The sequence below is a fragment of the Petaurus breviceps genome, unplaced genomic scaffold (genome assembly GCF_028583685.1).
Source record: "Petaurus breviceps papuanus isolate PSGF00001 unplaced genomic scaffold, PetGlider_PUasm1.0 139, whole genome shotgun sequence".
NCBI lineage: Eukaryota > Metazoa > Chordata > Mammalia > Diprotodontia > Petauridae > Petaurus > Petaurus breviceps.
The window spans coordinates 10,860,571-10,877,093 of NW_027185697.1; the positions used below are offsets into that span (position 1 = coordinate 10,860,571).

The following is a 16,523-nucleotide window of genomic DNA, read 5'->3' on the forward strand; positions in this document are numbered from 1 at the left end:
AGATTTCTCTACCCGAGTATGTATGCTATTCCTTCTTTGAATCAATTCGAATGAGAGTAAGGTTCAAGTGTTGTCTGCCACCTCCATCTTCCCCTCAACTGTAAAAGCTTTTTCTTGCCTCTTTTATGTGAGATAATTTATCACCTTATACCTACCTCTCCCTTTCCCCCTTTCCCAGTGTGTCCCTTTTTCTCGACCCTTGATTTTTTTTAGATATTATCCCATCATAGTTAATTCACACCTGTTCCCTCTGTCTATATATACTCCGAATTGCCCTAATAATGAGAAATTTCTTAGGAGTTACAAGTATCATCTTTCCATTTAGGAATGTTAACGGTTTAATCTTTCTGAATTCCTTATGATTTGTTTTTCTGCTTTACCATTTTATGTTTCTTTTGAATCTTGTATTTGAAAGTCAGATTTTATATTCAGTTCTTGTCTTTTCATCAGGAATGCTTGAAAGTCCCTATTTTATTAAATATCCAATTTTCCCATAAAGGATTATAACAAATTTTTCTGGGTAGGTGATTCTTGGTTGTAATCCTAGTTCCTTTACCCTCTGGCATATCATTCCAAACACTGTGATCCATTAATATAGAAGCTGCTAAATCTTGTGCTGTCCTGACTATGGTTGCACAATATTTGGATTGCTTCTTTCTGGCTGCTTACAATATTTTTCTCCCTGATCTGGGAGCTCTGGAATGTCATTTCTATATTCCTAGGAGTTTTCATTTTGGAATCTCTTTCAGAATTGGTGCATTCTTTCAATGACACTTTTACCCTCTGGTTCTAGGATATCATGGCAGTTTTCCTTGATAATTTCTTGAAAGATGATGTTTAGACTCATGGCTTTCAGGTAGTCTAATAATTTTTAAATTATCTCTCCTAGGTCTATTTTCCAGTTGTTTTTCCAATGAGGCATTACACATTTTCTTCTATTTTTTCATGATTTTGTTTTATCGTTTTTTGATGTTTCATGGAATCGTCAGCTTCCACTTGCTTAATTCTAATTTTTAAGGAATTATTTTTTTCAGCAAGCTTTTGTACTTCCTTTTCCATTTGATCAACTTTGCTTTTTAAGGCATTCTTCTCTTCATTGGATTTTTGTTCCTCTTTTACCATTTGACCTAGTCTGTTTTTTAAGATGTTATTTTCTTCGGTATTTATTTGTACCTCCTTTACCAAACTGTTGACTCTGTTTTCATGATTATCTTGCGTCACTCTCATTTCTTTTACCAAATTTCCTCTACCTCTCATATTTGATTTTTAAAGTCCTTTTTGAGCTCTTCTAGAAATGCTTTTTTTTTTTGTGGACTGAGACCAATTCACTTATTTCTTTGAGGCTTTGGATAAAGCTCTTTTGACATTGTTGTCTTCCTCTGAACTTGTATTTTGATCTTCTCTGTCACCACAATAACTTTCTATGGTTAGGTTATTTTTTATTGTTGCTTATTCATTTTTCCAACCTATTTCTTGACTTTTAACTTTACGTTAAAGTTAGGCTCTTCTTCTGGGGTGGAGGGAGTACTATGCCAAGCCTCAGATTTGTATTTTTTTTTTTTGTGCTGCTGTTTTCAGAGCTAATTCTGGGGATCTGTAAGTTCTTCCAAGGTGGTATGATCTGAGGAAAGGCGTGGTCACTCCTCTGCTGTTCTGTGCTCTGGTCTGTGAGTGACCACAAGCACTCTTTTCCACCCTGGAACTGTGACCAAGGCGCCTCTCCTTCAAGTGCTCCTCCTCACCCTGGGATTGTGACCCAGAGCCATGTGTGAGTGATACAACATATTTTCTCCCAGTTGCCAGCAAAGGGTCCCCTGTAATTTCCTTCTGACCAGTTGTTCAACCCCTTTACCATCTATGGCCCGAGAGTTCTGGAAGTTGACCCCTCCCCCCCAATTCAGTCACCCTCAAAGCCTGGTTTGCCGGGGAGGGAGGGGCGGGGCTGGACTACACTTCACTCTTACCTCAGTGAGAGATACTTTTCCTGATGACCTTCTGTATCAGCAATGCCATATTCACAATGCCTATAGAGATTACAAATATGCTGATATAATTATCCATCACAAAATACGTCAGGTTTGCCATATGGGGAAATAAACTAGAAAATTTATTAAGATACCAAAAGACTGAGTCCCAAAACCAGAAAGTGAAAGCCATCAGAGTAGTTATAACATTGGCACAGGTAGATAAAGTAGAAAGCACCCACATTTTCAAGCCTTTAAAACAGAACAGGCTACCTCAGGCAAAGGTCCTCCTCTCCCCACTCACAGCAACCACCCAGCGTCCTGGAAGAGCGCTCCCAGCAGCTCCGGCCCCTGGCAGTGCTCAGCCGGAGTCCTAACTCAAAAAAAAAAAGGCAACAGCCACCAACTGCCAACTGCAGGACCGTTAGCTCGGCTTTTCACTTTCTCTTGCTCTGCTATGTCAGCACGTCCATGGGACATGGGAGATCTTTAAATCCCATAACCCTTACACCTTCTCAGTTGTCTTGGGTTGGAAGGTTGTTTCACTCCATCCTTCCAGAGGCTCCACCACCCCAGAATTCATTCTGAGGTGCTGTTTTAATGTTATTAAGAGGGAGAACTCAGGTGAGTCCCTCCCTTTCCTCTGCCATTTTGGCTCCATTCTGTTTTGTGAAACTTAAAGCCCTCCACCAATGCTAGTGATTATTATTATGGATAGATAAAGCATATATTATGCACTCACTGTGCCGTGGATTGTGTTAAATACTGAGATATAAATAAAAGCAAAAAAGACCATCTGTCTTTGAGGGGTGTTCATTTTAATTGGCAGGGTCAGACAACATAGAAAGGGGAACTGGAGAGTGGGTGTTCAATGAGGGGGGGAGCCTTGATGGCTTGCATCAGTATCCCCAGGCAGAACTATGGTCAGGAATTCTTGGATCTTGGATAAATTTAGTTGAACAGGATTTGGTGGTGATAGGTACAGAGAACACCATGTCCTGGATTGATGCAGAATCTTGGTGAGGTGGTGGCTTGTCCCCAGAGAGACTAACCTTGCTCCTTACCTAGGAACCTTCTTCCCCTGGGAGAGGAGGCAGTAGATAGTGGGATACAACAGAATACAACAGAAGAGGAAGTAAGTTGTGCCTGAGGAAGAAGATGCCATGGTCAAAGGCGCTTGGGGGCAGCCAGCTGGTGGGTCACCCACCCTAGTTCTGACACTGTCCCTGGATCCTGTCTCTACCACATCGGCTACTTCCAAGGACCAGATCTGGGACTGAACTCCCTGATGGACCTCCCACTGAACTCTTGAGTCCTTTCATTTGCAGAGATGATTGGCAGGTCCTGAGTCCAGTGAGCTCACTCAGGTGGGCAGCCTCACCCACTGCCCCAGGTTCTCTTTAATGAGTCCTGGCTATTGGGCCAACACATTTCCAACATGAGTCAGAGGTCTGCTTTCTCACAGTTTGTTTTGTCCTCTCTCTTCCTCATTTGCTCGACACAGACCCGTACGCCATCGTCTCCTTCCTCCACCAAAGCCAGAAGACCGTGGTGATGAAGAACACGCTGAATCCCACCTGGGACCAGACGCTTATCTTCTACGAGATTGAGATCTTTGGGGACCCTGAGACTGTCTCAGAGAACCCTCCCAGTATTGTGGTGGAGTTGTACGATCATGATACCTATGTGAGTCTGCTTCCTTCTGACTCCTCCACCCCAGCCAAAGGTCCTTGGGATAGGAAGGAGGTGGTCTGGTGCAGGGGCTAGTCAGGAGGATGTGGTTCTGAATTCTGCCTCTGACTTGGGCCAAATCCTTTTGCCTCTCTCCCACCCTCAGTTTCCTCATTTGTAAAATGGGGGTAATGATACCATCTGCCTTCCAGGTTGTTATAGTGGGGATCAATTGAGATAATGTTTGTCATTTCTGTATATATCTTCTTATCAAACCCCCTCCCACCTTAGAATTGAGCTCTCCCTAAAATGGAGGAAAAAAGTTAAAAGGCAACTCATCCGATGATGGTATTTGACGATGCATGTGACATTCTGCCCCCTTAGATCCTCACCTCAGTGCTGAGAGGAGGGAGATGGATTGTTCTGCTGGTTTTCTGGGGTCTTTGTTGGTTTTTTCAGTGACTCAGAGCATGGTTGGTAAAGCTGGATTCCCCTGTGTTTCTCCTAGGGTGCTGATGAGTACCTAGGGCGCTGCATCTGCCGACCGAGTCTGCATCAGGCACCAAGGCTGACATGGTTCCCAATTCTCAGAGGAGGCCGGCCTGCTGGGGAGCTACTTGCAGCCTTTGAACTCATCCAGAGGGAGAAGGTGAGGCATCGGCCATGGGAGGGCTGCAGAGTGGGAGATGAGATCCCGGTTCCCAGGCTCTGGATGCTGGCTGGGTTCCTCTCCCTTCCACCAAGTTGGCTGGGTCTGTCCCTGGTAGGCGCCCTGACATAGCCAAGGGCTTAAGTCATGGTTACTTCCTCTCAGTGGGGAAAGGAGACTCTTGTTGCATCTGGGCGGGCCTTATCAGGGAAGGCTTCTGCGAGGAGGCATTTTTGAGTAGCATTTTGAAGGAGGTCAGACAAATCACTCAGCAGAGAGGATTTTTATGGGGAGGCTGGAGGAAGGATTTCATTGGAGGAGGGAACTGGGAGAAGCATCTCATAGCTCCGGTTTATGGAATGGATAGAAATGACATTTTTTCCTCCTTTTTTCCATAGCCAGCGATCCATCACATCCCTGGTTTTGAGGTAGGCACAGTTCTTTCATTTTTCAAAAAGTCTTAGCAGAATGTTAAAAATTTTGTTTACATGGAATTGAAAAAAAAATCTTTTAAAGAGAGAAAAAACACCATAGCCAATATTTTCCAGGCAGGGCTGTCACTATCCAAGAGCCCAGGCTCACCTTTCTAGGACCACTGCCTCAGGGACATAGCCCCTTTATGTCTTGTTACCCTCCTGAACACCAAGAGTGAACAGTGTAGCCATGTGACCTTAGGCAAGTTACTTAACCCCAATTGCCCTCCAAAAAAGCAAAAAAAAAAAGTTAAAAAAAAAAAGAGTGAACAGTGGCTTTCTTTCCCTCAGCCACGACATCAGGAGAGCCCAAAAGATCTCTCCTGGCTCTGTCCTGGGTGACAGGCGAAGGACGGAGGAGTCACAGAATCCACGTCCAGCTCAGCAAATGAGCCTCCATCAGGCACCACGGGGGGATTTGACTCTTTTCTCAGCCAGACCATTCTAGCTCCGGCTCCCTGAGGAATTTGTCTTCTCCTATTACTGTTGTTGCTACTATCAATATCATTATCATTAATATTACGTCACCCAGAATAACTGCCCCAGGTTCCAGGTCCTTGGTATACTCACTGAAATCCATATCTTCTAAGCCCCCATTAGTGTGGTTCTTTTACTAAGTCAATTAGAGAATACACTCATTTAAAGGTAAATCAAACAGCATAGCAAAATAAATAGTGAGAAAGACTCCTCCATGGACAGACTTTTACATTCTGCCATAGATTATTGCCCTGTGAGTGGAAAAGAAGACAAGTCCCACCCCCAACAAGCATAAAAAGGTATTCCTACAGGGAACACATGTGGCCTATGAACACAGGAAGGCGCACACACCTAGGGAACATGTGCGACCTTATTTTCTGGCTTACAAAGTGCTTTCCTCACAATATGCCTTTGTAATGGGTGGCATGAATACTGTTGTTACCATTTTACAGACAAGAAAATTGAAGCCCAAGGACATTAATTGCCATGCCTAAAGTTACTTAGGGAACAGCTAGTGAGGGACAGAGGTGAGATAAACAGCTTAGTCTTCTGATTCCAAATCTAATTTTAAATACTTCATTATATCTCCTTTGTAGAGTTTCTGTCCAGCTAACTCTTTTCCATCAGTCCTTACACAGTCTTGTGTACAAAGGCCTTTGTTTACATAGAACACTCAGAGGGTGATGGCCACAGCCAACCCAGGGAAGGCATAGAAAACAAGATTGTGATACTGGCCAACCTCATCCCTTAGCCTTGGCAGCCTCTGCCAAGGTGTCCTTCTTCTGATGGTCAGGAACTTCTTTCTTTTATCTAGAGTAAGGAGTCGTATTTGGGCAGCTAATTTCTGACATATAGGTCATCTAGATTGTGGGTTAAGGGGATAGAGTTCCCATTAAGTAACCAACCAATGAATGTATATTTACTAAGTGCTTAGTATGCTAGACAAAATGAAATGGTTCCTGCTCTCAGATAGCTTGCATTCTCTTGGGGGCAAGACCTCAGATACTCGTGTTAATAGGCAGCACGGTTACATTTGGTGAGTTAGACGTGGAGCCTGGAAGACTTCGGTTATGATCCTGCCTCTTCTACTTACTGACTGAGTAACCCCAGGCAAGTCACTTAGTTCCTCTGAGCCTGTTTTCTAATCTGTCTGTAGTATTTCTAGTCCCTACCTCAGTGGATTGCTCTCAGATTCAAATGAGATCATGTTTGTGAAACTTGTTATAAACAATGTAAAGTGATTCAAGACTGTTAATGATGATTAATAAGGGGTTTATTTTTTCTTGATTCCCTTTTTCTTTCCCTCCTGAAAATCACATGACTTTAATGGAATAAACCAACCCACATGGCACAGCCAAATGAGATCTCTGGCGTCGTGGATGAGGTGAGTTGGATAGCTCAGGGGAAGGTGCCTGCCTCTTTGGGAGCTAGGGATAGAAGGGGTTGGGCATAGCACCTTCTGTAAGATTCACCCTGGGAGAGACAAGAGAAGGGGCAGTTAAAGCCTCTGACCTCCAGAAACTCCTAGACCAGGGACCCCGACATGCAATGAGGAAACACTGCAGAAAGGCTAAAGTGGCTAAGCCAATAGCCAGTGCAGGTAGGAGCAGTTTCCTGGAGGAGGAATGAGTGATTCTCCTCTGCCAGTGATGAGGAAGGTGTGGAAGAGAGCTGGAAGGCTTAGGGCACTAGGAGGGAGAGCAGGATAGAGGAAGGAGGGTGATAGGCTGGGATGTTAGAATTGCTTCAGGTGAGAGGAAAGGCTGGCTTATAAGTCAATCAGTAGGCATTTATTAAGTGATGACTTTGTGATAAGCATTGTGCTGAGCAGAGGGTGGACTGGAACAAGGAGCGATCGGAGGCGAGGAGACAAACCACAAGGCTATTATAATAGTCTGGGAGTGAGGAAATGAAGATCTGAACTAGAGTGATAGCTGTGTGACTGTGGAGAAGGGGACATTTGTGATGGCTATGGTGAAGACAGAAATGACAAGATTAGCTAACACATTGGAAATGTGGGATGAGAGCAAGGGAGGAATTGAGGATGATACTGAGGCTGTGACCCTGGGTGACAGGGGAGGATGGCAGTGTCCTTGAAAATAAGGAAAGTTGAAAAGAATAGAGGGTTTGGGGGAGAAGATAGTGAGTTCAGGTTCAGATGTGTTGAGTTTGAGGTGATATTAGCCAAAAGGCAACTGGTGATGCACCATCTGGAGACCATACTGGGAGTATCGTGTTCACCTTGGGGCACCATGTTTTAGGAAAGAAATTGATAAATGGAGTGTCCAGAGAAGGGCAAATAGGGTGGTTAAAGTCCTTGACTCTGTGCCTTCAGGGCACCATTTTAAGGAACTGGAGAAGAAAAGAGTGGAAAGGTGAGACCCAATGGCTGGCTTCAAGTGTTTGAGGGGCTCTTGTGGGAAAAGGGTTAGATTAATTTTGCTTGTCCCCAGAGGGAAAAGCATTAGGTGGGAGTTGCAAAGATTTAGGCTTGACATAAGGAGAAACTTCCAAGTACTCCCAAAGAGGAATGGGCTTCAGTGGAAGACCAGGAGTTTCTCTTTCAATGCAGGTCTTTAATCAAAGTGGGGATGATCTCTTGTTGGGGGTGTTTGAAGGCGGATTCTTGGACTAGGTGATATTTGAGGTCCTTTCTGACCCCAAAATGCTGTGGTTTTGTGATATTCCATTCTCTGGGGATAACCGTCATTATCAGGAAGAATGAAGACGATGTATTCCTTTAAAAAGTGGGTACAATGAATTATTCAATCAATATTCAATTCAATCAATCAGAGCAACATTTATTAAACACTTACTATATACTAAGCATTGTGCTAAGTGTTGGAAGACAAAGAAAGGTGAGAAGAGTCTCTGTCCTTGGAGAACTTAATTCCAGTGGGGATAGAGAGGATCCAAACCAGCAGACTCTAGAGACCTTTCTGGACAGAGCCGGGTGCTGAATGTTGGACGGGAAGAATCTGACTTGGGAGGAGACACATTTCCTGCCCCAGGGGAGCTGCTGGTCTGGAGACACTAGTTTTGTGTTATGTGCTATTTTATCATTTCTGGTCACTGTAAGAGCCTCTGAGGGGCTCCCTCCCCTCTCCTCTCCTCTCCAGTCATCTTCCACACGACAGACAACACAACCTCCCTAAGGCACAAGTCTGACCGTGTCATGCTGCCGGGTGTCTCTAGGGCAGAATACAGACTCTCCTCAATCTGCCTTTCCGGCTTTATTTCATGTTTCTCCCTTTCATGTGTTCTATTTTCCAGTTAAGCTGTTTCTTAAAGTCTTCATAAAGGTCACCCTGTCCCCATCCATGGAATGTTTTTTTTGTTGTTTAGTAATTTTTTCCATCATGTACTACACTTTGTGACCCTGTTTGGGTTTTTTCTTGGCAAGGAGTGGTTTGCCACTTCCTTTTCCAGCTCATTTTACAGAAGAGCAAACAGAGAGGCAAACAAGGTTAAGTGACTTGCCCAGGATCACACAGCTAATACATGTCAGAGGTCAGATTTGAACTCATGAAGATGTGTCTTCTTGACTTCAGGGCCATGGCTCTACCCATTGCCCCATTCATGAAATGTAGCACCTCCTTAAGTGCAAGGTATAAAGGAACAAAACCCCAAAAACCAAACTGTGAATTTGGAATCAGAGGAGTTGGGTTTGGGTTCTGACTTTGCTCCTTGTCTGATTGACCTTGGGGAAGTCAGGAAAGAGAAGGAACCTTTCTGGGCTTCAGTTTCCTAATCTGTTAATGAAGGGATGGGACTAGCCTAGCTTGAAAGCTCTTACTTTTTTTTTGAGGGCAATTGGGGTTAAGTGACTTGCCCAAAGTCACACGGCTAGTAATTGTATCAAGTATCTGAGGCCAGATTTGAACTCAGGTCTTCCTGACTCTAGGGCCAGTGCTCTATTCACTGTGCCAACTAGCCGCCACTTGAAAGCTCTTATGGTAGGATCTCCTTTTCAGATCCTACTTCCCCTCTTTGGGCCTCAGTTTCCTCATCTGTAAATTGGACATGTTGGATTTGATCTTGATGTTTAGGTCTCTTTCAGCTCTAGGAAGGAACCTGAGGTGTCAGGAGATTGTGACTCACCCAAGATCCCACAGGTGTCAGAGATAGGTTTTGAACTCAGGTCCTCTCACTGCAAATCCAGCCACTGTCCCCAGGAGGGGCCGGAGCCGAACTTGAAGGCCCCTTCAATTTTCTACCATGTAACGGTTCTTATTCTTTCCTTCTGTCTCTTCCTGGCTCAGCCTGCCTCCTCTCTCCTCTGCCCCTTCTCCTCCCAACTGCGCTTTGTTCGGAAGACAAAAGCAGGGCACTCCACCCAGAGGGAGTAAACCCCAAAAAGCCTCCACTTGGGATTTCCTGAGGCCCCCGTGTGTGCTGGGAAGGGCACTAAAGTGTGGGGGAGAAGGAGGCCCCTTGCCCTCATTCTAGGGCTTGTAAAAGGAGGTGACCCTGTCCTGGGGCCAGGTGTCCTGAGCTGAGGGCTGGCCTCCTGGGTCCAGCCCACCTTTGGTTACACCCCGAGGGGCTTGCTTCAATGGCAGGGACAAAGCCCTGCTGGAGAGACTCCATTTCTCCCTCTGCGTGCCAAGTATGGGGAGGAAGGGGGGTCCAGATGCTGACGGAGGTCCTCTGGGGAATTGTCTCCCCCAAGTGAAAAGTGGGAAAGAACCTTGGTTTTCGGGAAATTTGCCAGGAGCTGCTCCACCTGTCCCCCACCCCCCAACTCCACAACAAAGTTGGGCAATTGAGTTTCTAAGTTACTAAATTGTCCCCCAGCCCCAGCCCCCCTGCTCCCCCGCCCCCAACCCTGGCTTTAATTTAAAACATTGTTTTGCTGGGAAAAGGAATTAGAGCAGCATGTTATTCCTAATGAGCCCTTGGAGCATGATAGGGACAGACAATGGAGGTCTCCGGGCTCCGTGTTCAGACAGGGTCCTGCCCACTTTGGTGGCAGCCATTGTCGGGAGCTCCCCAGAAGGGAGAGCCAGGCACCTCTGGCCATCTGGCCTGCTCAGAGGCAGCCAAGGTCAACCAACAAGTCGGAATTAGAAGTTGCTGTCGTTTGGTCATTTTTCAGTCCTTTCTGACTCTTAGCAATACCATTGGGGGTTTTTCTTGGCAAAGATACTGGGGTTTGCCATTTCCTTCTCCAGCTCATTTTACAGATGAGGAAACTGAGGCAAACAGGATGAAGTGACTAGCCCAGGGTCACACAGCTACTAAGTGGCGGAGGCTGGATTTGAACTCATGAAGATGAGCCTTCCTGACTCCAGACCCTCGCTCTATCTGGATCCAAATCCTGCTTCCTCTACTTTTTATGTGTGTGATCTTAGGGAAGTCCTCATTACGTAAACGAGAGGGGTAGAAGAAAAGAATCTCTTAGGTCCCTTCCGGCTCTAGACCTGTGACCCCAAGTCAGCTGACCACTCAGGGCCTGTTTCCTCCTATGAAATAAGAGTACGGGACCTTGGAAGTCCCTTCTGGCTGCAGAGCTGTGACAGCTGATTGTTAAATTTCCCATGTGAGCATTTGCACCTCAGAAATTGGCAAGTTACAAATCAGGGAACTGATTTATTGTCTTGTTGATTGTCTAGACTTAAAGAAAAATATTAATGATGAAGATTAAATTTAAAAGTATGTCCCTGGTCTGATGTGCATGTTTGCTTACATCTGGTCTCCCCCTTAGACTGTGAGCTTCTCGAGGGCAGGAATTGTCCTTTATCTTTCTTTGCATCTCCAGTGCTCCAGGGCACAGTCAAGGCTCATAGCAGGGGCTTCTTGGCTGACCTTGCTTTCAAGGACCACCGGCTCTGAGGCGGGAGATGTAGACCCTGCCCTCAGGACAACCCTGGTGTGATGGGGAAGGTCTCTTTTGCTTGTGTAGAACATCAGATCTCCTGGTCAATGGGGGAGACAAGTTAATTTGACAGACATTAATATGTCTGTCATATATTAATGTCTGCTTTATGTAAGGAACTGTCTTAGGCAAAGAGTAACCATAAAAAAGAGACCAGACCAGGCACTGCCCTCCCAGAGCTGTAGGGGGTGGACACCATCATTGAGGCAGGTTCAGGGGAGGGTGAAGGCACTGAGAAGGGAGACAGCAGCCTGAGAACTGGGGATTTGGATGAGTATGACAGGGCTGGAAGATAGACAGTATCAAGAAGCGGCTTGGAAGAAAGCTGGACAGGTAGATCGGTCTGCTGGGGAGGGCCTTGAATGCCAGAGTCAGCGCTTACTCAGTAGGTCAGGAAAAAATCAAAGATGATTCCAAAGTTTTGAACCTGAATGATGGGGAGGATGGTTGTTCCATTGATAAGAATCATGAAAGCTGGCGGGGTGAGGGAAGATGATGGTTTGGTGTTGGCTGTCACGATGGTGGGATGTGGTGGGACATTTGGGGGAGGTGTCCCCTCCTCTCCACTCACGGGCTACGACCCCAGCCCCAGCCTCCCTGTCCTCTTGTCTGACTACTGACTATTCTTCCTGCCTTCTCTCTCTCTGCCGGCCGATCGATTCTCTACAATGCTTCTGAAACAAACTTCCAAAGTACAGGTCTGACTTCGTTACTTTTTGTTGTTCAGTTGTTTTCAGTCGTGTCTGATTCTTGGTGACCCCATTTGGAGTTTTCTTGGCAAAGATACTGGAGTGATTGACCACTTCCTAACCTGTTCAAAAAATCTTCAGTGGCTCCCCAGTGCCCCAAGGGTAAAGTCCAGTCTGGCTGCAGCCTCTGAGGGCATCTCTACCCTTTGTGGAGTCTGTTCCAGCTAGACAGGCCTACTTTCTGCTCCCCAAACTTGTGCCTTTAAATCTAGAGACCAGAATGCCTGGCAGGCATTTCTTCCTCCTCTGTGCCTTTCAGAACCCCTGGCATCCTTCAAAGTCCAGATTCTACAATGGGAAGATTTTCCTAATCCCCTAATTTTTACTATTCCCCCCTTCTCCATTACTCTTCTATGTTCACGTTTTCCTTCAGTGGGACGTAAGCTTCTTGAGGGAAGGGACATCTCTCATATCTAAAGATGTACATGATAGGTGCTTAATAAATTCTTGTAGCTTGATCTGAGGAAGGCGGGCAGGGTCTGTTTGTATAAGGGGGTGGTAGCAGCATTAGCAGGGGTGGTCCCCAGAGGACAGAGTGTGCAGAGGATGGTGAAGGGATGCATTTGGCTGCAACAGGAGGGACTGTAGAGATGAATTGATCCTGATCATGGAGGGCACTGAAGTGCAGGCAAAGGCATTTGGGCTGGATAGAGAGGGCATTGGGAGCCATCAAATGTTCTTGAGCCAAGGCTGTTATAGGGGAAGGAAGGAGTGTGAAGTAGAGGTGAGTCTGGCCTGGTGGAAGATGAGAGAGAATGATGCTGTAAAGGACAAATGCAGTTCAGGTCAAGAAATACTAAAAGCTTGCATGTGGACAGCACTTGAGAAGGAGCCTGGCAAAGCAGCCTGAGAGCTGGCCTCAGAGCCAGGAAGGGCTGGGGTCAGATGCTCGCCAGCTGTGTGACTGGGGGCTAGGTACCTCATTTCATCATCCGTGAAAGGTAAGGAGATGCCTCTTCCGGGCCATCTGGGCCAACACTCCTCTTTGCAGAGGAAGAGTCAGGACACAAAAGTCTGAAAGGTTCTGGGGCAGCATCAGGTGGGAAGGGGAAGCTTCCCAGAGCCTCCGGCTCCCTGGGAGTGATGACCTTGGCCCAGCACCGGGCTGTGGGCTTTTCTAACTGCCTTCTCTGCTTGTTTTCTCCTGCCCTCCTCCCTGTCTGGGCCTGGCTCTCCAGCTGTGTGCACCCGCCTTCTTCCTCCAGGGCCTCATCCAAACGGTACTTTCTCTCCTTTCCCCTCCTCTCCCTCCCTGCCCCCAACCCACCATCGTCTGGGTTTCAGAGATATTGTGAGCAAATTGCGTATCTGTAAAGTACAGCAGATTTTAAAGGTGCTTGGGGTGGGACTTTCCTCTTTAAAGGGACCCTGCTACTCCTGAGCCCTCAGGGGGCCACGAAGGGAGGGAATGCCTGAATGTGGAAGAGGTCCAGAGAGGGGGACCAGATTGGATGCTAATGAGAGAGTAAGGAGACTCAGACAGGAATGTGTGATGTCGGCAAATGGGCAACTTCACCAGCTTCTGACTGATTGAGATTTCCCTGGGCCTTTGAGGGGAGATCGTGGACCTAGGATGGGGAAAGAAGCTGGTCCTTGGGGCTCGCTGGCACACTGGAGCACCTCTGGGGGCAGCTTCCTCTGGGCCTTTTGTGTTCTCCCAGGGGCACAGGGGTGGAAAGGAGTTGGAGAGAACCCCAGCTGAGCTGGATCTGGGTTCTGGGGATAAAAGGAAAGCAGAAATAGTCCCTGTGGTGGATGGATGTGCTTAAGTTAGTGCAGAATATGTACAAATAAATACAGAGTTAGAGGAGATGGACTTGAAGTCAGGAGGAAGAGCATTTATGTAGCACTTACTGTATGACTGGCACTGTGCTCAGGGCTTTGCAAATATTGTATCATTTAATCCTCACACCCTGGGCACCTAGGTGGTGCGATGTATAGAGCACCAGGCCTAGAGTCAGGAAGACTCATCTTTCTGAGTTCAAATCTGACCTCAGACACTTCCTGGCTGTGTGACCCTGGGCAAGTCACTTAACCTTCTTTGCCTCAGTTTCCTCATCTGTAAAATGAGCTGGAGAAGGAAATGGCAAAGAACTCCAGCATCTTTGCCAAGAAGACCCAGATGGGGTCATGGAGAGTCAGACAGGACTGACAGGACCCACAATCTCAAACCCACCCTGGGAGGCAGATGTGGTTATCCCCATTTTAGAGAAAAGGAAACGGAGGTGTTCAGTGGTTCAGTGCCTTGCCCAGGTGTGGCCAGCACATATCTTAAGCAGCGTTTAGACCCAAGTCATCTGCACCCCAGGCTCAGCTCTGTCCATTCTGACACCTCGCTGGGTTCAGATCCCGTCCGTCCCTGATACCCGCGCATTAACTGTGAGACCCAAGCCTCTTAGCCGATCAGTGTCCTCACCCAGTCTTCTGTGACGCCTACCGTGGGCCAGCTGCTGGAGACATGAAGGCAAACACGGAATCATCCCTGCCCTCGAGCAGCTTATACTCTAGGACCTGCAGTGGGGGGAGAATGCAAACATGTGCACACACACGCATGTACAAAGTGAATCTTTTAGCTGAGAATCACAAACAACCCGGAGAGCCCATTATAAATGAGTAGTGATCTGCGCTGCTGAAGAGATCTTTCACAAAGGAAGCTCCTCACAGTTGAATCCCAAGGTCCAGACCAAAGACAAGCAAACAAACAACCCAGATTAAAACAAAGTGATTTCAAGAGGGAGAGAGTAGGTCACTTAGCCAAGACTCAGTTTCCCCAGCTGTCCGAGGGGACAATAATCCCTCCCCAATCTAGGTCACAGAGGGCTTGTGAAGAGACAATCTGGAAATGATGCATCACCAAGTATAGAGAATTATTACAAGCATTGTGTTTGGCTTCAGGCCTCTCTGGTCCCCGTTCTGACTTCATCCATCAGCTTCCTTTTGCTACATCCTGGGCTTTGATTTTTGGGAGTAGGAGGTGGGAGACCCTGTGCACCTGGAGTCAGAGGATCCGAGTTCGAATGTGAGTTTAGCTCAGTACAATTCCGAGCACATTAGGGGTGATTGTTCATTCATTTTTCAGTCGTGTCTGACTCTTCCTGGCCCCATTTGGGGTTTTCTTGGCAGAGGTGCTGGAGGGGTTTGCCATCTCCTTCTCCAGCTCATTTTACAGATGAGGAAACTGAGGTAAACAGGGTGAAGTGACTTGCCCAGGGTCACACAGCTAGGAAGTGTCTGAGACCTGATTGGAACTCATGAAGATGAGTCTCCCTGACTCCAGGCCCAGGGCTCTACCCACTGCACCACCTAGCTGCCTTCCCCGCATATAGTAGGTGCTAGATAAATGTTAATGATTAGTTAATTGATACTTCTGCAAATTAATTAATTCACTTTGGACAAATAGCTTCAGCACTCTGCCCCAGTTTCTTTACCTGTAACCTGAGGGGGCTGGATTAGATGATCTTTGTATTTATGATGGGAAAAAGACTCAGTATACAATAAGAAATGTCTTCAATCAACCAACATTTATTAAGCTCCTACTATATGCTGGGCACTTTGTCATCTATCAATAAAATCCATCAATAAATGAATTTGCCTACTATGTGCCAGGAACTGAAGATACAAAAAAGGGCAAAAGCCAAGGAGCCTGCCCTCAAGGAGCTCCCATTCTAATGGGGGTGATAGCATGCAAACAGCTGTGGACAGGCAGCTATATACAGAGTAGGTGGGAGGTAGCCTTGCACTATGGAACCTTCATGCTCCCATCTGTTGTAAGAAGCATCTTCCCCCCTCATTAGCCCTTCACAGCATACTTTACTCCCCTCCATGCATCTGGTTACACCAGCCTTCCTGCTGCTTCTCACACGCCACCCTTCATCTCCCGACGCTGAGCTTTTGTACTGGCTGTGCCCTCCACCCCCCCCCCCCCATCCTGAAATACTCCCTTCTCAAGACTTCCCTGGCTTCCTTCGGGACTCAGCTCAAATTCCACCTTCTTCAGAGGGTCTTTCCCAGTCCCCTCCCCCCCACTCTAATGTCCTCCCCTCTCAGATTTCCTTCTGTCCACTCTTATCTTTGTAGGGACCTAGCTGTTTGCATGCTGTTTCCCCTACTAGAATGGGAGCTCCTTGAGGGCAGGGACCCTCTTTTCTATTTTTTCATATCTCCAATGCTTAGGACAGTGCATGCCACATAGTAGGTGCTTAATAAATGCTTTGGCTTGATTAACTGACTTTGTATGTGTTCTAGTAAATCTCCTTCCCTCTCTGCTCATTTCCATTGTTTTCTTCCCCTTTTCATTCCAAATCAGTACATTGATCCAGTAACTCCTTCTGAGTGCTGGACCTGTTGGGGTCAGGAGGCCTGGGCTGGGACCCAGTGTGTGTGTGGGGGGGCAGGCTGGGGGAGGAGAGGCAGCAGAAGGACATCTGGGGGCATTGGCTCCTGCTCAGTGATGACTTTTTAAAGTTCTTTCAGTCGTTGCCTCACATGTAAAAAATCTCTCTCTTCCTGCCTCTCCATTTCTGTTTCTGCCTCTCTGTGTGTCTCTCTATTTCTGTCTCTGTCTTTCTCTCTGTCTCTCCATTTCTGTTTCTTTGTCTCTGTTTCTGTCTCTACTTCTCTGTGTGTCTCCATTTCTGTCTCTTTATCTCTGTTTCTGTCTCT

The 16,523-nt window shown here is 46.7% G+C and overlaps 1 protein-coding gene across 1 annotated transcript in view; it reads left to right on the forward strand.

Annotated features, from left to right (window-relative positions):
* DYSF (dysferlin) overlaps positions 1-16,523 on the forward strand; it is a 235,687-nt gene that overhangs the window by 148,943 nt on the left and 70,221 nt on the right. Inside the window, exons 31-34 of the mRNA XM_069067342.1 lie at positions 3,469-3,650; positions 4,144-4,284; positions 4,683-4,712; positions 6,589-6,618. Of these exons, the coding sequence (XP_068923443.1) occupies positions 3,469-3,650; positions 4,144-4,284; positions 4,683-4,712; positions 6,589-6,618 (383 nt within the window). The remainder of the gene's footprint in view (positions 1-3,468; positions 3,651-4,143; positions 4,285-4,682; positions 4,713-6,588; positions 6,619-16,523) is intronic.